Source organism: Amblyomma maculatum, chromosome 9 (genome assembly GCF_055883805.1).
Source record: "Amblyomma maculatum isolate TAMU_Amacu chromosome 9, ASM5588380v1, whole genome shotgun sequence".
In the NCBI taxonomy this organism is placed as follows: domain Eukaryota; kingdom Metazoa; phylum Arthropoda; class Arachnida; order Ixodida; family Ixodidae; genus Amblyomma; species Amblyomma maculatum.
In genome coordinates, this window is record NC_139352.1 from 132,665,417 (window position 1) to 132,686,309 (window position 20,893).

At 44.5% G+C, this 20,893-nt stretch overlaps 2 protein-coding genes across 3 annotated transcripts; one reads left to right on the forward strand and one right to left on the reverse strand.

Annotated features, from left to right (window-relative positions):
* Window positions 1-635: 635 nt before the first annotated feature.
* On the reverse strand, window positions 636-4,272 carry LOC146180406 (uncharacterized). The gene is made up of 4 exons (XM_084580385.1): window positions 4,264-4,272; window positions 3,158-3,223; window positions 914-1,658; window positions 636-853 (listed from the first exon to the last, which is right to left on the reverse strand). Exons 1-4 carry the CDS (start codon window positions 4,270-4,272, stop codon window positions 636-638), a joined length of 1,038 nt encoding a protein of 345 aa, XP_084436511.1.
* A 1,009-nt stretch (window positions 4,273-5,281) lies between these two features.
* LOC146180407 (uncharacterized) lies at window positions 5,282-18,798 on the forward strand. 2 transcript variants are annotated; one of them, XR_014700978.1, is made up of 3 exons: window positions 5,282-5,532; window positions 6,242-6,408; window positions 18,645-18,798. XR_014700978.1 is itself a non-coding variant. In XM_084579963.1 (3 exons), the coding sequence occupies exons 1-3, from the start codon at window positions 5,382-5,384 to the stop codon at window positions 18,758-18,760; spliced, it is 414 nt and encodes a 137-aa protein (XP_084436089.1). In that variant the 5' UTR covers window positions 5,282-5,381; the 3' UTR covers window positions 18,761-18,798. The 2 variants fall into 2 exon arrangements, 1 of the variants encoding a protein (XP_084436089.1); XM_084579963.1 differs by having other exon boundaries at window positions 6,262-6,408.
* The last annotated feature ends 2,095 nt before the right edge of the window (window positions 18,799-20,893 follow it).

The following is a 20,893-nucleotide window of genomic DNA, read 5'->3' on the forward strand; positions in this document are numbered from 1 at the left end:
TGGTTTGCGAGGTTCGACGTCCCGAAGCAACTCAGGCTATGAGAGACACCGTAGTAGAGGACTTCGGAAATTTCGACCACCTGGGGTTCTTTAACATGCACAGCACACGGGCGCTTTGCCTTTCGCCTTCATCGAAAAGCGGCCGCCGAGGGATTCGATCCCTCATCCTTGAGAACAGTAGTCGAGCGCCGTAACCACTGCGCCACCCCTGCGGGGCAAAGAACCCGAAATGGTCTAAATTGATTTAGCCTCCCCATAGCCAATGTCGCTTTGGGAAATTAAATCTCATTACCACACCTATACTGTAAACTTATTAGAAGGAACACAAGGGGTGCGATGGAGATTTGATCTTTTTTGCAAGACATGTTAGAAGGGTTTGTTTTACACAAAGCATGGAGTCTCTAAAGTGTGAGGAGCAGAAAAAGTTGAAAGTTGAAAAGGATGAAGGCAAGCGTATGGCCACATAATATGTAGGTCATATTCCCATTGAAAGACTGGCCTGGAATCATATCATTTCTGGCCAGTACTCAAGTATTACATAAATCCTCAGTGGATATCCACCACTTATGAAATGGACCAAAAAATATATCTTTTGCAGATTTTATTGCACTGCTTCAGAAAAAGCGAAATTGCATTTAGGCTTCACTTCGGGGCTTAATCAGATGCCCTTTCATGTTGCAGAGCCCTGCACACACAAAAATTATGTCGCTGATAGTCTTCTTTGACTTGATGGGGAGAGCCTGCTTCAGAATTCTATAGGTCTTTATGCGATTGATTGCTCGCTCCACGTGGATGCGTACAGAGGCGATGCGACGAAACATGGTCACTTCCTTCTCTGTAAGCTGCTTTCGACCTGCAAAGACATTTGAAACATTGTGTATGGAACTACATACAGCAGTTGGCGAACACATACCTTTTGTGAACGCTGGTGTGTTTAGGCGTATCCCTTGAACTTCGAGCTCTTCATCAAGGGTAAACCCTCTGTCTGCCATAATCTCGTCCCCAGGCAGAAGGTAATCTCCAACATGGCTGTCTCTTGTTATAAACTTGTCAGAAGCGCGTCCGCCATAAGCTTTTGACACAAACATAATGCACCCATTAGGAGCAATGGCAACAAGGAACTTCACTGTGTTCCGTGCCTTGTAGCTGCTGTATGTTTGTGCTCTGGCCATGAGCTTCTTGGCTCGCTGTAGAGCCACTTCTGTGCAGTCCAGTATGCAGGTAGTTCTCTCGTAACCATTCTCAATGAAAGACACTGGCATGCTGTTCCTTATTTCGCTCCTCGGTATCCAAACAACTGACCTTTTCATTATATTGCAAAGAAGCTTAAGCATGCGACTGATATAATTGCCTACACTTGAAACGGCCACCTTAAAAAGTCGTGCCAAATGGCCATACAAAAGGCCAAGGCGAAGCCTCATGAGGCACATCAAAAGTTGGTCCTCAGTTGAGAGGTTGCTAGTCTTATTGGCTAGTGCATACACTACTTTTGCGAGTCCGTCGAAAGCTGGCTGCAGTAAACCTGTGTAAAATGCAATGTCATTCCCTGACAATGTGCTAACATACGAGCTTCTCTGCACACAGTTTGGAATAATTTGTGCATAGGGATGGTCTTCGTGAGCTCTGTGTTCTGATGAGGCCACATTGTCCGTTGACACCTATAGAAAAACAGGAGAAGCAGTGCATCAAAAGAAGCATTCTTTATAGCTATGCTGACCTTCCAGTAAGCACCTGTTTAGTAATATCTCATTATCTTTGGATATAAGAGCATTCAGCCCCTCAAATGATCTTGAAAATGTTCCGTTCCAAGGCTTCATTCTGAACTCTGCCATCATAATTGCTTGAATATAAGGCTAGCTCAGTAAAAGTTGAGATTTCACCTCTTATGGTGAAAATATGCATGCAGCAGGCACTTGGGACATGATTTATGATGTCTGTTAATAAACTTATTTCTATCACTGCCATGGCTTGTGCTAAAGTCAGCGTAAAACCCACTTACCGCACCTATCTCGGCACATGGGTCTGAGCTTGCTGGTGTCTGTGTTGCCTGAAATAAAACAGCAGCACTTGAATGTCCTACCAAGCAAACAGTGTTTGTTGCTAAAACACAGCCAGAAAAGCCAGAGGTTCACATTCCTATTGCTCATTAGTGAGCGGGTCCCCGTAGCTTCCGCTAACTGAAATAAAGGATGCGTGTTAAGGATTTATGCTATTGAAAGAAAACTTTCTGTGTAAGTGCAGCCTTTCTAAAGTTGCACATAATGCTGCCCCGTTTAACTTGTGAAAAAAATATGGTTATGTGCAATGGCCAGTCTGCCTCACACTCTAGAACCACTGTTTAACACAACACAACTAAACGTTCACCATGATTTACTCAATGATAGGCCAGCAGAAAGTGTATCTGACATTTAACCAGTGCTGCTGTGCCCAATTAAGCTTGCATGATGTGCACTCTGGTAGCCTTCCATTTTTCAGAGCCATCAGAAAGGTTGGCAGCTATGATGCAGCTACTATTTTGCATGCCGCATAAATTAGCTGACAGGTTCCCTCTTGGCTACACCAGTGGTATCCACAGCCTTTGTCATCTCAAAGTAATCAGGGTGGACGTTGGCTCTGGGGTGTTTTTTTTTTTTTTTTAGTTGAATCAGCTTCTCTCTTGGCTACACCAGTGGTATCCACAGCCTTTGGCATCTAAAAGTAATTAGGGAGGACGGTGCTGGCGTGATCTTTTTTTTTTTCAGTTGAATCAGCTTCCCTCTTGGCTACACTAGCGGTAAGCCTTTGGCATTGTCTCAAATTGAAACGGTAATCAGGGTGGACGTTGGTGCTGGCATGTTCTCTTTTTCTTTTTTTCAGTTGAATCAATGTGAGAACTGTTGTACACAGCCATATTTGCAATTTATATGAGAAACATGCATTCCTGATAAACATACCGCATCTGTATAACTGTGCAGAAGGTCTGTGCCACGGTCCAAGTTAGGATGTGATGGTGCTGTCTGTGTTGCCTGAAATAAAACTGCCACTTGTGACTGCACAGTATGGTGCACACACACTGCTACACACTTTGCTTGTGCATTCATATCCATGCTTCATTGCCCAGTAACAAGATTGCGAAGAACACCTGAACATTACGCACTATAAACATTACTGAACTTACCATGTCAGCACACTGCCACTGGTAATCTTCCAATTCTTGGAGAGATAGTACACCGGTCTGTGTCGCCTGTAACAGAACAGCAACCTGTGAGACTGAGTGCGCACTAAAAAGCTGTTTAAGCTGAACAGTGATGTTTCACACAATCATCCAGTGAACCGATAGGACATCATAACCTCCTTTTTATAAGACTGTTTATGGCTGCTAGCAGGGCTCATAGAAAATCTATGATAAAGCTATTGCCCAACTTATCATGTCTGTAGTCTGCTTCTGGTGGCCTCCCTCCATGTTACAGGAAGCAGTAACCTGCATTGTCTGCATAAATTAAGCACAAGCCAAAGAGGCACCCTCCTGCCTAAGCATAGTTAAAACTGCAGCATTTTATAGATACAACAGGCGTATAATTATTTTAACATTATAGCCACAACAGTTCCTTAGGCAGCTATTACATAAGTGTTCTGGTACTTACTGTATACTGCATATCGGACCTTGCCTCACCGCTGCTGCCAGCAGTGTCTTCCAACATTTTCTGTTGTGCCTGAAATAAAATTTTTCACACTGTCGTTACTCGATTCAAGACGTCCCAAATATGCAGCACAAAGACAGCTTGCTCAATAGGCAACTCAGTGCAACAACACAACTGAAGCCATCACAGAAATGGGGGTAAGCCACAACTGTTTACTCACCGTCTCAGATTCCTGAATTTCCTGTATTTACTGAATTGTGGTTTCGTCTTCAGATGCCTGCAAATATATGCTAAGGTGAGCCATGCTCCTTGAATGAACATATATGTAGAATTACATGGCAGAAAAGTGTGGTGCTTTGACATAGGAAAACCTCTTCTTTCCACATTATCGGAGTAGTGGTTCATTTGGAGCTAGGAATGTCATGTACTTAGACGCAGGGAATAATTTCTTTTAAGCAGCATCATTTTCGCACACACCGCACGAGCGATAATAGAAATTCTGCGGAAATGGAAGATTGGGTGTAAGCCTCCAAATTCACGCTGAACGTAGTGTTTAGGATTTAGCCATTCAGTTTCACTGGTCAACCCAGCCCTCAGACAATCGAACACAGAGCATATTTAATACAAGGAAAATAACACCTACCATTACCATGGCGGCATCGCAGAGCGCTTGCAACGCAACATTAGAGTCCGTGCCAGACTGCAAGTGCGATTAAAGCAATATCAGCTCACTGGGCCACGTCTCCTCTCGGGCAAAAAAAAAAGCCTAAGTGAATAAAAAAAAATACAAACGTCTTACCGTTGATTGAGGCTCTTCCCTAGTCAAAACTATTCGCTGCTTCCCGCACACATGACTGGGAGGCACTCTGGATGGAAGCAGATCCCACAGAAACATCCCCCTTCGCTCGCTGAAAAACAACCATTCTTTTAGTAACGCCGCTTTGCACACTGTTTCTTAACGAACCTTTTCGGGCACAACTGTGTCATGCTTCATTATGCGTCGTCTTCCTTCCACAACCTGTAACAATTAAGACATTCATGGCATTTTGCGAAGAGCTGTTTTGCGCTCGTTACACGCCCTTACCTTCCTGTTGTACCCAAGGCGAAGCATGGGTTCCGGATTTTTTTCCGTTCGCTTGCCGTCAACAAAATGAAGCGAGCATATGCGCGACGACTCAGAGGGCACAAAATCCTTGCGATTCACTGCAGTTATCCAACGCTGTCTCAAGCCAGGGTCTGCCGGAAATCTGTGCAATAAAAACATGATGCACCCGCAGACTTATTGCACAACGCCGTGAGTTGCGCAGTGCACTTTTCCTGCCGCATTTCTTTTTTTCTGGTTGCTCGTACACGCGTAAACAGCACAGTGTTGTCCAGATGACGACCGGTAACAGCCGGCCATCGAAATTAGCGGGAATCACCGCAAAAAAACAATCGCACACAACTATCGCGTATACAGCGCAGCAGTCCAAGCAGTCAACAAGCAGTCCAGAGGGAATGGGCAACACTGAAATGCTTGGTACTCTCGCTACCAGCAAGCTAGCTTTGGCTTCTGCCCCCTGGTTTGAGGCTTCTGTCGAAAGATGGCGCCTACCTTGTTGGAAAGGGGAGCGGCTAAAACTCGCCATGAATAATGCCAGTGTTGCCTGGATTTTTGCTGGACAGCCGCCCTGAATCCCTAGCAATCCCTAGGTCGGATTGTCCCTAGTTGAGGGCACGGCGTGCCGGCGGGCCACCCATAGCCACCCACCCTGCTTGGGGATGCCGCCGGTGCCGCGGCGGCGGTTTGGTGCCGTGGCTTTTGTTGTAGTAAACGAGACTGTGCCTGTTGCACGGACGGGTGCGATCGAACTGACTGGTGTGCGCGCCATGAACAACCCTGGCACATCTGCTGCGGCTTCGGTACAGAAAGGTTAGTGCCCGGTCTGTGAAAAGATTTTAGTTGTGGACAAAGCATGCCAATGAAGGTGCCGCCATGTTCAAATTTTAGCTGCCCGTTTTGCGGGCAATGTTCGTAGTTATATTCTGTCCGCTTACCGTTCTTATTTGTCACATACTGCAGGAATTTGTGCCAAGGTATGCACTTGCAGCACGCGCCAATTTAGCACTGTTGAAGGCGAGCACTGCACTGTCTTATGATGCTGCTAACTGGCGCTTGATGCTTTGTCTTCTATCAACCAGATACTCACGGCACTCGTCAGTGATTAGCTGCTTAGGGCGACGAAGCTCATTTTATGCTTTTTACGTTCTTGGCCCCGATTCTCCATACGCTGTTCGTTTTGATCACATCCGGGTGAAGTACTTGCCTATGATATCGCTCGAGCATCACTAGCTTGAAACTAGTGATACATATTGAGCACCAAAAGCTCGAAACTAGCACTGAACCTTTCACAGCTAAAAGCGGCAGCTATATGGATGATATTTTGCGTAACTTTGATGAAATTTTGCCTAGTTTGCGTCGGGTACGACAAAAGGATAAGCTCTGTTGAGACAACAGAAATCGTAAATACCGTTTAGACAACACCATTGTAGCACGTAGACCACGTAGCGGTGCTTCGAAGTAATTAACTCGCTACTGAACTCCCCTTATGTGTGTGTCATTTTTTTTCCTGTACCTTCAGTTTCTTATACTCCTTACTAGAGCCCTGCACGGGTTGGATTTTCCAGCCCCTTCCCTGGCCCACGTTTGAAGACCATCCCGGATCCATGGTTCCAAGCCCATCGGCAATGATTAATGGCCCGGACCAGGCCTGCGCTTCCACGACAGGGCCTGTGCCAAACCTGCAAAGTAAGTCTGAACAGGCGCCTTAAAAATGTATTGCTTAACTAGCACATAACAATAAATCAAGATGAGAGACAAACCTTGCAAAATATTCTTGGTTGAGAAGGGCACAGTTAAAGCACCGACAGAAGCAAAGGCATGGTGAAGAATATTTTGACAAGACATTTTATGTAAAGCTATCTAGCACAATGTACATTTAAAAGGTATGGATTATGGGCATTTTAACTATGACTCCTTATAAGCAATTGGCTCTTGGTGCAAGTTCTTTGCTTAATCACCTACAAAAAGACTGCCCCTGGCAACTTTGCCCCAGTAACATTAGTGGGCAAGGGCAGAAAATACCAAAATTTACATATTCATTGAAGAAATCACAGCCACATTGTCACATCTCTGTGGAGACGAAAAGCGGTAGTGTCTGTTCATTTTGCATGTATATGTTATTGGATATGTAAAGATTCCTAAAGCAATAAGCTCTTATCCTACAGCATTTATTGTAGCGTAGAGACATTCTTTTGAGGGGGGGGGGGGGGCAAGCAGACAGTCAGAATTTTTATGAACAGATGGCTGCCTGCCGAGCAGTCAATTGAAGGTCCTTGTCCAGGGGATGTTATAAGGCTTCAAATGTCCAGCCGTTAGCGGTAACACAAAGGTTAGAAGCTACCCTCTTGCTCACTGATTTCTGAGAAATCCTAAGCTGATGGTGTTGAGTACTTCAGTAGGCACGTGCTTATGCAAAACGGGCTGTGTCATGCATGACAGGTTACAGCACTTCATAACACCTCCATTGTAGTACAGTTCGCTATCGAGTTTTGAGCCTTTCCTTTTTTACTTTTTTCACTTGGGTCATTGAATGCAGCCCGGCATGTTCGTACTAAATTACTTGGACAAAACACCGAGTGGCACTGATTAAACTCTGTTTACAAATGAGCTTTCTCTAATTCTCTGTCAACATATGTACTAGTAGTGGTTTATTCCTAAACCACCGGAATGATTTTAGTGCTGGAATTCCGTCTCCAAAAGAAGCCATACACAGCTTTACCCAGCCTGGCCTCGTTCCGCCACTGCAAGCTGCAAGCCCAGGCCTGCATGTCAAGCCCGAGCCAGGTCCAGACCCATAAAAACGGCAATTTTCCAGCCCGGCCCAGGTTTTCGGGCTGCCCGAATTCATGCTGTGCTCCATACACTGTTGAAATTATTTGCCGAGAATAAGTTCTCAGCAGGCAGTACTTTGGTTATCTTTGTTAGGAAGAAATTACATGCCATAATTTTTTTGCCCTGTAAACTTGCTTACACGACTACCTCAAAAATATCACCCAGACGTGTCCCTTGCTTGCAGTCGCTTGCTGTACAAACAGCATTGTAATTTATTTGCTGACACTATGGCGCATGTAGTACGAAACAAAAGGAGGCCATTATTTGCTAGAAGATGATTGTGAAAGTATGAAAAATTTCAGTCACTGCTATTTTCATGGGAAAATGTCGCATGGTCTTGTATAGCCAATTAGGGCCAATTGATGAGAAATTTTTGCTCAAGATTTCTGCCAGCAGAGTAGGCACTGCTGTCATTTCTAATAGCTATTTCGTTTTTCATTCATTTGCAGCGGCACCAACATGTTCTGTTGTCTGTGTTTTGTGCGCCCATATTCTGTTCGTTGCTTTAAAACATTTCTGGGTAAGTGCAGTCGAGACCGCGAGCATAGTGTTGGGTGAATTCACCAGGCGGCATGACAAAAGGAGGCAGTGTGGTGTAGAGGAATCCACTTGCGCCAAAGACAGAGACTGCAACCATGCCAGACAGGTTGCCAAGACATCGAACGAGAAGCCAGACTAGCCTATTGCCGAGAAGCTTACCAAATGCGGAATCAAGCCAAGACTGAAGCGGCAGCTACAAATGCGGCACCGGCCGATGGCTAATGCTTTTGACTTGGTTCAAAGAGAGCTGAACCTCTGCAATATTTAATATTTCATAACAAAGGCTTCAAGGATTTGCCTCAAGTGATTCCAGGTAGCCCTGCATGCACCTTTGTCACGGATACACCTGCAAGAAACAAATAGTGGTGCGTAATTGCTCCAAGCGATGTTCTCTTTGTTTTCCTTTTTAACTTGATACCATAAAAAGCACCCTGTGTGGCAGCACCTGCTGACTTGGTCATGTCATGTAGCCTTGTGTTGTCACACAACCTGACGGACAGTCATTGCAGTGCTGCGTCACCTTCCTGCCACTTACCAGATACATGCCCATAATTTTTCATGGATGCCAGATTTTCTGCAGTATGGGACCCATCACAATATTTTTTGTTGCCAGATTCCAGTAGTGCAGTGTTTCGTGACTTTTTTGTCACTTGTCCGGCAGCAAGACACATTTATTGCCGAGATATTTCGATTTGAAGTTGAAGAGGTCTGTTTTCCTTCCAAGGGATTTAGACTTGGGAAAATGATGCAAACGATGGTGTAGACATAGACTCCGTGATTCTTGATGCATAGCGAGCAGTGCAATCTAGCAGCAGCTGAAATTAAAGCTACAGTTCGCCAAAGCCGTCTATTTGTTTGCACCAGGCATAGATCTTGAGCTTGACTGCAATGTTCTCGCAGTGAATCTTGACCTTTGCACCCACAGAGCATGCGGTGCTTTTTAGAGTTGAGGTCACTTGACTAACAGGATAGAATGTACGAGCGCCGGCGTGGCGGCAAAGTTTGTAGCTAGCGAAGCTATGGATGCGGCCACAGACATTGCCGAGCTACCATCACGAGTGACGAGTAAAGACTGCTACAGATGGTCTTTTTTGAAAAGCAGCAAGGGGTGAACAATGCATTGTGGCAGAAAGTTAAAGGAAAAAAGGGGTACACAGGGCCTGTTTTGCTCAATTTATTTAGTTTCCTTCACTATTGTATTTCTTAATATGAACCAACTGAGCTCCCTTTCGCTCAATGCTTCCTTGGGTGTCTACACCTTATGTATTGTACTCTAGCGTCGCTGCCCTGCAGATGGCAAACTGATGTGCCAGTAAGGTCTGTGCATGCACGCTGGGACAGCAGAAAATAGAGAAATAGAAATATTACGAGATAGTTTGGCAAACTCCTATGCTTATCATAGATATGAGACATCGGTGACACTATTAACAGCCAAGCAAAAGCATTCAGCACACTTGGGATGCAATTGTTTAGCGGTGAGTGAAAAATGTGTGTAAAAAAATGCAATTGCACTACACAAGTAATGTAATGCGAGAGGTCTCAGCTGTTCGTGTGGTGCAATGGCTAAGACATTCAGTTAAAACTCCAAAGGACTTAGAATTAAATCCTGTTCGAGGCCGTTTTTTTTTCTTCTTTTTTTTGTCGCTTTTTTTTTTCTTAAGCACCCATGCAATTTAAATCTTACTTTTTCCAGCCTTTCTTTTCTTTCCCAGCTCCACTCGGGTCTGTGCAGGTTTATTCTGCCCAGTAAGTTGTAACTTAATCCTGTGTGCATTTCATACCAGATTTTTATATAGAGAAGCGCTTACTGAGGCATGAACTTCATCAGAGGAAAACTCTGCTGCTCCGCACTTGTAAACCAAAGCATGTATATCAAAAATGAAACCATGTGGTGATGCCAAATGCATAGCTGTGACTTCGAAGAACCAAAACATACCACAACGAAACTGACTGCCTGTGGCACTGCCAAGCGCAAATTTATTTTTGGCTTCCAATATTTAGCCTGTATTGAGAAGTTCGCAGGGGTCAAGTGGATGCAGCTAGCACAGAACCGGGTTAAGTGGAGAGATATGGGAGAGGCCTTCGCCCTGCAGTGGGTATAATCAGGCTGATGATGATGATGATGATGATTTAGCCTGTCTTTTTGCCATTTTTGAAACAAAAGTTAACAATTCAAACATGCAACCATAATACATTTTAGGCAGCCTCCGGGATCCCTTGCATGTCAATGTGCATGCATTTGCGATTTCTGTATTTCTGCAATGCCTGCATTTCTGTTCTCTTTTTTCTACCTTATAAGAGTTTTGTTTTCAGTGAAAGTGGTGTTTTTGTGATTAGGAGCCAGTATACCATCGCTGCAAGCCTACTTTTTCTTTCAGTGTTCCTTTAGCACTACTTGCAGGTCTACTGCAGGTCTACTGCAGGTCTTTCGTATTGCACTCTGAGCAATTTTTTACCCATGCTTTCCATTAAGATTTTCGAAGCATGATGGGTTGTAGCGAATGGATTTTATTGCACCTGAAAACTTCAAACACAAATTTAGAGCGTGTAATTTCTCTTTTTTTTTTTTTTTTGCTCACTGCGTGTTCTTTGCGAATGATGAATTTGACCACTTGCTTCACGAGGGAAGGCTCGAGGACGTTGAAGCTACTTTGATTGCCCGTCACTAGGCACAGTTATAGCAGTCTCGTAGCTCACTGGGTGCATGAGGTATTTGAGGTTACTACTCCTTATCGCCATAGACACCAGCAGGCTCAGCATATGTATCTATGCATGCGGCTTCTTTGTTGGTTGACCCCTTATCATTTATACTGCGCAGTTTGTTGCATAATGGAAGCGTACAAGTTGACACAGGAAATGAAACGCCACGCAGTCCTCATCGCACTGGCCGTGCGCCACAGCGACTTGGAAATGCCAACTTTCTAAATGTTGCGAAGCCTTTCGTTAACAAAGTGCGGACAGAACTGATGTGCTGTGACGGTGACGTGGCATCTGTGGCGAAAAGGAAAAAGCACAGTCAGCGGTCAGACGTCGTCAGAACACCTGATTTTCTTCAGAGGCTGCAAGTCATCGTGAGTGACAACCCAGAGAAGTCAATATGGGACATTGCAAAGGAGTTCGATGCCGTAGAGTCAGCTGTCAGGCTTGCTGTGCACGAGGACGTGAGGTACCATTTCTGTGTCATGAGGAGGCCGCAATTCTTTTCTGGTAAAGGTCGGGAGAATCGTCTGCTCTGGTACAAGCGCTTGCTAGGCAAGCTGAAGAGCCTGGAATGCTTTTTTTTTCTTTCAGATGAAAAGAACTTCGATCAAGACCAAAAAGCTAATTGCCATAATCAAAGATGGCTTTACGGAAGCGCTAATGAGGTGCCGACAGCATTGCAGACAAAATTTCTGTCTGTGATGGTGTCAGCAGCCGTCGGCAACAAGGGTGATGTCATGCTGCCACACTGTTTTGCAGAAGGACTCCGCGTTAATGCTGCCGAGTACGCAGAGGTGCTTGCCACCGTTGTGAAGCCCTGGACTGATACTGTTTCGAAAGGAAAACCTTGTGTCTTTCAGCAACATTCGGCTCTCGCCCACACCGCCTACGTCACCCACGAGTGGCTGGCCAACAACTTCCTATAACCACAACACTCCCAACTTGGGGCCTCCTAGTTGTCCAGATTTGAAATCACTGGCGTCGTTGAGAGAGAAGCCCACAAAAGGCCACATAATACAAAAAACTCTTAAGGTCGCCACTGCGAACTCAATGGGCAGTACCTCTAAGAACCACCTGATCCGTGCATGCAGCCATTTCCGAAGCCGAATTGAATTGGTTATTGCTGCAAGTGGCGCATTCATTGAGTAATGTGAAAATAAACAGTAAGAGAAATATCTCCAAAAGTTTGGTGAAAAAATATATATATTTGCTGGAGATATTCTCTGCCTGAAGCCAACATTGCATCCTCAAATGCCTCGTGCACCCGGTATATTGCAAGATATGTGTCTCGAAAGTTCAGGCACAAATCAAAATGTAGTACTTATTCTGTATCTAATTTTGAGCAAATTATGTGTGCAAAAAAACAAAAAAAAAAACGAATTCATCTCAAATTTTGACCACCGAGGTCTTCTTTATACGTCTGCAGAGCTTGCAAAGCTCGTAAACACGCTGGAAAATTCGATTTATTTAAGTTATTTATTTCATTTCAATAATTGAGGTTAAGACAAGCAACATTCATAATTTTGCGATGTTTTTGAAAAGCACTGAGGTTCCCGAGCCTGGATATTCTGCCCATGACAGAAAAATTACTCTTCGCATAGACAAGTTCTACTTCCAGATGAGGTTCTGTTTTTATGTGAAGTCACTAAACTAAGAGCTAATGACTCTGCCCGCGTCTTGTGTATTATTTTCAAATTTAGCAGCTTAATCATTCACGTGCTCATAGTTCAGTGACATTTTCATATAATTCTGTAGTGTTTCTTATGGTGGTACCATATGCTTGAACTATTTATATTCACTTAAAGGGGTCATGACAGCTAAAATTTGAGCATAAACTGATTATTGCATTTCACTCCATTCACGTTAATTATAAATCCTCGAAATTTGAGATTTCAGTGCAGTAGATAGTTTATAATGATTTTTTTATTATTAATAGCGAAATCAGCTTTATGGTTTGGCAACCTTGGGCACTGACATCACACGATATCATCCCCATGTTTTCTGCTTTTCATGGTGACTGCGGCACTCTTGCATGCATGCCGTGGATTGTGGTCACTGAGAGCCTTTTTCTTTCTTCAGCAAAAATATTTCATTCGCATATTTTTTTTTACTTTGGCAAGCCTTCACTATAGTGTGCAACCTTAGCGATCCTTGGACTTGTTTTGGGCTTCGTCTAGAGATTGTCGAGAAGGCCAAGCTAGATGTGCTCATGCTGTATTATTTAAGCATACTATCTGAAGCACATTATTCTTATGTTTTGAGAGTTAGCTTGTTTAGCAACAAGCGCTCCCATATATAAAAAGGCACATGTCCAACGTTTCCTTCCTGGTCTTAAATCGGTAACCAATCAGCAACACAGTTGATATGAATCGAAGTTCGGTTTACATCCGGCTTCTGTTTTGGTGAGCAGTCAAGGTCGACAAGTCTCGTTCTGAGTGAGGCCAATTTGGGAAAGCGACCCACGGTTTGCCTTTGCAAGTGTGAACATCGGTCAGTCTGAGCGGTTCCTTAATCTCACACCCTTTGCAATCCTCAATCGTGAATGGGCCTTTAAACTGCACGCTGGACACATGTTGGTTACAGTCAGTCTGCAGTAAAACATCTTCAGAAAACAGCGGGCCTGTTTGTAAGCAGCACAATTTCTGCTGCCAAGAAGGGTAGAAAGGCCTTTATGACTTATTGGAGATTTAATTGACCACATGCTCTGAAGTTTCTTCAAAAAGCCGATATTTCTGCTATAAAACATTAACATTTCTGCTCCATAGCCGTTTCAGAACGTCTGTTCTGCTTTCTGCTCCATTTAGCTGCTCCAAAAAGCATATTTTCTTGCTCCAAGAGCTGCTCTAAACACCTATTTTGGCCACGCACACATGGTACTGCTTTTCACGAGCCCCTGTCCAAAAGTGCTGGAAGAAGACAATAACGATGCTATTTTGGGGCCTACTTCACGCAACTTCAGCACTCAGACTTCGACTACCTTGAAAGAAAGTCATCCTTGCCACTTAAGAGTGTTCAAACGTGGACTAGCCTCCCTTGCGCTTTATAATGGCGTTCGCACCCTGACCGCCTACTTACTTGTCCCTGTGGGCCTTCTCGATGAAATCCTACAGGCACCTCATGATGAGCCCACAGCTGGGCGTCTAAACTTTATTTTACTCTGAGTCGCATTCAGGTTAAATAATATTGGCCCATATTGGCCTCGTCTATCTGCTAATGTCACGCACTATGTCAGGAGTTGCTGCGACTGCTAACGTCACCGAACACTGCTAACAAGACTGCAGAATATACAACCAAACCAATCACTTGCGAGGCCATTCCAACAGATCGGCATGGACTTACTAGGTCATTTCCCGACATTGACATCTAGCAACAAGTGGATAATAGTAGCAACTGACTACCTGACTCGCAATGCCGAAGCAAAGGGCCAAAGGCTTCTTCAGACTAATTATCGTTGCATAAAGCGAGAAGCACATCATATCTGTCGTGTAAAAAACCCACTTCCCGTTGTCCGTGGCATTGTCCTCCTTGCATGCATTAACAGTAAGTCGGCCTGAAAGTTAAGCCGATGTAACTAGTTTCTCGCTTTAATGTCAGCACAGTAGCCTGCCGCGCTGTTGCTGCCGGCTAGGAGCGGAGAAGCAGGTCAACTCCATTCCACCTTGTGTATGGCAGGGAGCCCGAAAATTCCAAAAGCACTGTGGAATCTACACTGCAGAAGTGCGAAAGTCTGAGCGTTGCTGGTGCACACGGTGCATCCGTTTGCTCTCATTATCATTATTAACTAAATGCACCGTTATCATTGCTAATGCCGTCATTGTCATTATCACTAATTGCAGCGTCATTGTCAGCGCTACTATCGTCGCATGTGAGACAACCGCCAAGCTTGCCTTGCAGCGCCGGCTGAGCACTTCGCCATAGATGGTCCAGCGAGGTATACAAGTACATCGTACTCAAGTGCTCCAACACCAGATGGATGCTTTGAACGCGAAGGTTGGCATAGGAGTACGGAATTCCACAAGCCGGCCTGTTGGAGATATTCCAGCTTGCGTGGAGAGAGCAGATCCATAACCAGGTTTGAGAAGCAGAAATGAAGAGATGGCACAGCGAAGCACGGGCAAAGTCATCCCTGGCGGTGGACTCCAGCACAAAACACACGATCGCTAATGAGAACATCTATGACAACACACGAGACAGCGGACGACAGCGGGTTACTCTGCGAGGCACGGAGTGGTTTTCTGCGCACAAGTGCTCCGAGTGCGACGCAGCCGATAAAACCATACAGCATGTAGCGATCGAGTGCCCGAAACTGTGGCCCTCCCCCCTACAACTGCGACATCAGCACTAATGGAGACTCTTTCGACAGCACATAGTCTGCAGTCGATGTCACCACCCAAAGAGCACACCCTGGGTAGGGCAGTAGAGGTGACAAAGCACCGCCTTGACTGGTGGCGTAAACAAAAAGATTGTTGAAGGACTCCCCCCTTTTCCTTCCTCATTTCTTTTTTCTGGACTTTTGACCAATGCACAGCAGTTGGTATAGTTTTTGTTCTTTTTCTACTCCTTTATTTATTGGCCTAATGAAGAACTCTGTGATCCCTCGCTACAAAGGGGAGTGGCCGCATTAGCATCACGCAGACAAGGAGAATTATGATGTGCGTTTTAACTCATCCTCATGATAGACATTGGCCCGCCGGGGTGGCGCAGTGGTTACGTCGCTCGACTACTGTTCCCAAGAATGCGGGATCGTAACCGGGCTTCGGCGGCCGCTTTTCGATGGAGACGAAAGCAAGGCCGCCTGTGTTCTATGCGATGTCAGTGCACGTTAAAGAACCCCAGGTGGTCGAAATTTCCGGAGTCCTGCACTGCGGCATCTATCATAGCCTGAGTCGGTTTGGGATGTTAAACCCCGCAAACCAAACCAAACCAAATCACTGTAGACAAGATATATGTGCAGTTCACGATCCCGGGCGTGGCGCAGTTGGTTAAAGCTTAGGCTGGCGATGCGAGGGATGCAGGTTCGATTCCCGGTGGATGCAGGATTTTTACCTTTCCGATGACATTAGTTTCGGTTTCAGGTGATGTAATTTGATTGAAAGCTATATTGTGACCGAACGAACGCCGACAGTATGAGCCATTAAAGCGCAGCTGCATCACTTTTCGAGAATTCTGCGACATTCAAGAATTTGACTCTCCATAAGCTGTCGCTAATGCTTGCAAGTGTTTTTGTGCTATCTTTAAAACTGATGAAGTAATCAACGATTACAATTCGAGCTTCTCCTCACAGCACTGAAGGACTGCGTAGAAGCTCGATGATGACATCACGGACGGTAATATTTTTTCTTTACGTTACCTTCGCCCACATCATGCGGTGCCTTTTTTGATGCCATCAAACAATGTTTCTGGGCCTTCAATTTTGGTAGCCTTGTTTTTACTTCTTCCAACCAAGCCATTCTATGCGGGAAACATACTGGTGCCGTCAATGATGTCATTATGTGCCCCCCAAGCGTCGCTGTGTGGTGAGGAGAAGCTCGATAGCTGAAGCGGTTTAAATCGCTATTTGCGCCATTGTTTGAAATGCTAGCGCGAAGATATCTTGTATGCTTAACCTGGAAGCTGTAATCATTTGATTCCTTGAAACTCATCAAAATCTACAAGCGGTGCAGTTTCCCTTTAAAGGCTTTCGCCTTAATACAGCGCTCGATGCCATGCTGATGCCACATGTAACAGAAAAGGACAGCCTCAGTGTCACTGCCTACCTTCAGCGTGCAGAAGCAGCCCGACTCGCCCAGCTGCGCATAAAAAGCCAGCAAGGCACCAATGCCTAACGTAACCTACAATGACAATGAAAATTACAAGCCAGCAGACAGACTCTAGGTTTTGATGCTGAATCACCATCGTGGATTTAATGAAAACTATAAATTTTACGCTGCTGTTTCCGCAAATCAAGTTCACTCATCTAGATGAAATGGGCTATGGAATTGTCCCCAGATGTTACTGACTGTACCCCAGGGGTGATACATGTCCAGAAATTGTATGTTGTGTGCCTAAAGCCCTATTATAACTGATGGACACTATTTATATTTTGCTTGATGTTTATTTTTGCCTACCTTTCTATTCAATGTAGAGCATTGGGCCGATGCTTCTTTGAGGGGGAAGTCATACCGCAAAGCTTTTTTTTTTCACGCTTTACACCACCTGGACGCAGCTTTTACTCTTTTTGTTGTACAATGATGATGCACAGAGATTTACCTCGAATGATTGCCACAACACAACACTGCTTCTACATTGTTCTTGATCATTGTACTTGGCAGGTTTACCTGTTTCCTTGTTGCCTTTAAACTGAGCACTGGGCATTCTGTTGTTCGATGACCAGTGCCTTTGTCGTGATTGGCACATTGTTGCAACGAAATAAACTCTGAAAGTGAATCCAATCTGCAGATAATGCTGTCAAACAGAGTACTGAGTTCTTTTTGGCTGATAGTAAATGATGGAATAAGAACACATGGTTGCAAAGAGCATATGTAGGCTCTTGAAGACGTTACCTGTGCTCCTTCTGCCATTAGCTTGTTAATCAGTGTGATGAACCACTAGTTTAAGAAACACTATCACCAACCAAATTATTTATTAGAACCCAACATTTCGCGACCAACTCGGTCCCTTCCTCAGGGGCGACAGGTTCGAGGCCCGCAGTAGCAGGCAGCGGCCTATGCTTAGCTGACCTGAAGAAGAATGGCTATACACGCGCCTTTATTCCAATGTGCTTTCCGCCGTCGAGCTTGCAGGACAAGAGGGTCGGTCAACACGGAAACGACGAAGCGCCCTCGCATTGTGCTCCCATACGTGGCGGGCACCAGAGAGGCGCTTGCACGCATCCTGCGCAAACACGTCTGTGTGTCGCACAAACCTACCTCAACAGTCTGCCGTTTTCTGCCGCTACCAAAAGACCGTATTCCTAGAGAAAAATAACCAGGCGTTATTTATAAAATCTCGTGCTCAGAGTGCTCTGCCTCTTATATCGGCGAAACAAAAAATCTGTCTGCGCATATTGCAGCACAAAAATGACGCCCGTCAATTGAACTCGAAAAGCAACCCCCCTCGCCGAGTACTGCGAATGCGCCGACCACAAAATCGCCTTTGACGAGGTGAACATACTTGATGTGGTGGAGACCAATCCTTTCAAAAGACGTCACGTCTTTTTTCGGTTCATCCGGCTGACAGCTGCAGCAGTGAACAGGAATCTGGGGACGCTACCCTGGCTCTGCTACACAATTGGACTTCGCCACGTGTGCCCGCTACTGCGGGCCTCAAACTTTAGTCGCCTCTGAGGAAGGGATCGAGTTGGACCCGAAACGTCGGGTTCTAATAAAAAATTTGGTTGGTGATGGTGTTTCTTAAACTTTTGTTTCAAGTACCCAACCAGGCGGAGTTACACCGAAGATGTTCTCGTTCAAGTCAATGAACCAATAGGAAAAGCTTTAGGCCTTTTCAGTGACAGGCATCGTAAAGAACCAATGAGTACGGAGGACAAGTCTATTTGCCATGTTTGAGCCTAGTCAGAGCCTCTATGAAGGCACACAAAGGACAACTTGATAAGAAGTTATCTAGCTCATTTTGGATATGTTGACATTCATCCAGCAGTAGTTATGGCTGACTGCATGGCAGTGTAGCCTAACCTCTGAAATCTGCTTCCAAAAATTGATGTCAACATACACAGTTTTCTTGTGCAATCCGTTGGTGTTGGCAATACCTGTACTTTTTTTTTTGTATTTTCCAGTCTACAAGAGTTCTGTTTCTTGCTGTCTTTATTTGAGACTCACTTTTGACAACTTGGAAAATCTTTCTTTTTGCAGAGTTCAAAGACTGGAAGGACCATATGGAAATCTGTGAAGTGGCTCATTTTGTTAATGGCAGGAATGGCTCATCTGCATACCATGCAGGTTTTTGCAAATGCACATCTGTTTGTTAGCCGACTTTGAAAAATATGAGGGCTAAGGAACCTGTTCCACATCATGTTAAAAATAGGCTGTGCTTATATGCCTAAGCTGCTTCTGACATTGCCATGGTGCTTTTGATTTTGTATACATATGCTATCTGAATAAAAGGTGCCTACGTATCTTGTATGTTTAATGAACTCAAGCATGTGATGGCTCACATGCATGACATTGTTAATGATGGTCCCCAAGATACACAGCATTTAATTGATGCTAATTATATGGAGTTAGCTGCACGTTAACCCTGTAACCGCCAAATTAACTCCCGAAAAACATACTAACATCGGCAGGTTTAGTTGTAATGTTTTTCATACCATTCTAATTCTAAAAAGTTTCCTTCATTAGTAAAGCATGCTGTCACTTCGCCATCTTTGTTTTTTTTTACCAGTGTACGCACATCGCAAACGGGGTCAGAGTAACTGTCAGGTACAAATTCTAGATTGTCAGCGAAGCTGCTGTCTGAACTACTTTACGAAAGAGCTCTTTTTTGTTGAGGCATCACCGCCACCGGCACTCTTTGTGTGTGGCACTATCATAAAATGACTTTTGTCATGCCAAAAATGTGTCCTAAAGACTGAAATGCGCATTTTTTTCCATGGATAACTATGGCTCTGTAGAGTTGAAAATGCAATCAATGTATTTACCAAATCTATTACTTTTTCATTGGCAGTGCACGCAATGTAAGAGCAGGTTGGACAAGTGCCACTTGTCACTGGCAATACTGGCACAATTGCCAATGACAAATGAAGCTCTGAGATAAAGGACTAAGCCAGCATATGGTTTTGTGGATGCGGAAAGTTATGTGTAGTTAGTCAAGTTTGTACACAGTCGTCTGAAAGATTCTTAACATTTTTACAATGATTATTGCAGACCTGCAATGAGACACTAGAATATTCACTTTTACATAGAAAAGTGATGCTGCTTCAATAGAGGCAATATACAAAAATGCCCATATGATATGCAGCAGTATTAGTAGTGCACAATAAAGGTTCCCAAGAGGCTAAAATTGTGGCCCTCTTACAGCCTGGAAATAAAACCCCATATACTTAGCTGATATGCACAGAAATACTGCCTTTTGATAACTAGACATACGCTGCACCTACCTCCACCATCTGTGCTTGCCTTGGATTGCAATGCCTTATGTAACGTGCACAAAGGGATTGTACTTTATTTTGCAATTAATTTCGCATATACATTTTGGTGAACTGTCTACAGCCACAGGGCCTGCTTTTGAGCTGCATAGATTTTCTCCTTATGGAAGTTTACAGTTGACAAGTGTTCTGTTCGGTTTATGGGGTTTAATGTCTATAGGCTATGAGGGATGCTGTAGTGAACAGCTCCAGAAAATTCTGACCACCTGGGTGTTTTATGTGCACTGACATCGCAAAGTACAAAGCCGCCTTGCATTTCGCCTCCATCAGCTGCCACCGCAGCTGAGAGTAAACCTGTATCCTTGGGATCGGCAATCAAGCTCTCTTATCACTGAGCCACCACAGCAGGGTACAAGTGAACATGGCTGAAAACAGATCTACGGCATGAAAAGTTTTCCCAGCTGGTGTACCTGTAGGCAGGTGCAGAAACATTTTCTAGAAGATTTTGCCTGGCAAACAAGCAACATTTGTGCACAACCTGCGCTGTGTGCAAGGAGGCTGCAGTGACAAAGCCGGCACCTGTTTCCAAAGCTAAGGTAAAGCTTGGCCACAAAGCTGCACATGCAAAAAATGAAATGATGCATTTTGAAAAGCCCAATGCTCAGCTTCATTCAAAGATGTGTACAAAGCCAAAATCCTTTCGCCAAACATGAAATCCATGTTTCCTGCACAGCTGTTGTGCATAAGATGCCCATCTGAAAACTGATAATCAAAAGTTTCGCACCTTGCTTAACTGTGAGGAATCCATTTTTATTGCATGCTTCAAGCTTACTCAAGCTGTTTGGCTGTTCCTAATTCGTTAGCATTGTGCAAATTATTGCAGTGCAAGCTTGCCAGCTGGCTAATGTGCATCATTTAAAATGATTCACTCTAGCCCGCAACCAAGCTTGAACAAAACTAGCCAGGGTTCTTCAATAAATTTGCATTTCGGAAACACCCTGGAGCCTGAAAGTTGCA

What these genes read in the sequence shown, in the direction of transcription:
- LOC146180407 (XM_084579963.1), top strand. Translation starts at nt 5,382, where the DNA reads ATGCCGCCGGTGCCGCGGCGGCGGTTTGGTGCCGTGGCTTTTGTTGTA. An exon ending in TGCGGCTTCGGTACAGAAAG is followed by an intron (nt 5,533 to 6,261) that starts GTTAGTGCCCGG and finishes ACTCCTTACTAG; the next exon opens with AGCCCTGCACGGGTTGGATT. An exon ending in GCCTGTGCCAAACCTGCAAA is followed by an intron (nt 6,409 to 18,644) that starts GTAAGTCTGAAC and finishes TTCTTTTTGCAG; the next exon opens with AGTTCAAAGACTGGAAGGAC.
- LOC146180406 (XM_084580385.1), bottom strand. An exon ending in AGTGGCAGTGTGCTGACATG is followed by an intron (nt 1,659 to 3,157) that starts GTAAGTTCAGTA and finishes GTTTTTCTATAG; the next exon opens with GTGTCAACGGACAATGTGGC. An exon ending in CACACCAGCGTTCACAAAAG is followed by an intron (nt 854 to 913) that starts GTATGTGTTCGC and finishes ATGTCTTTGCAG; the next exon opens with GTCGAAAGCAGCTTACAGAG.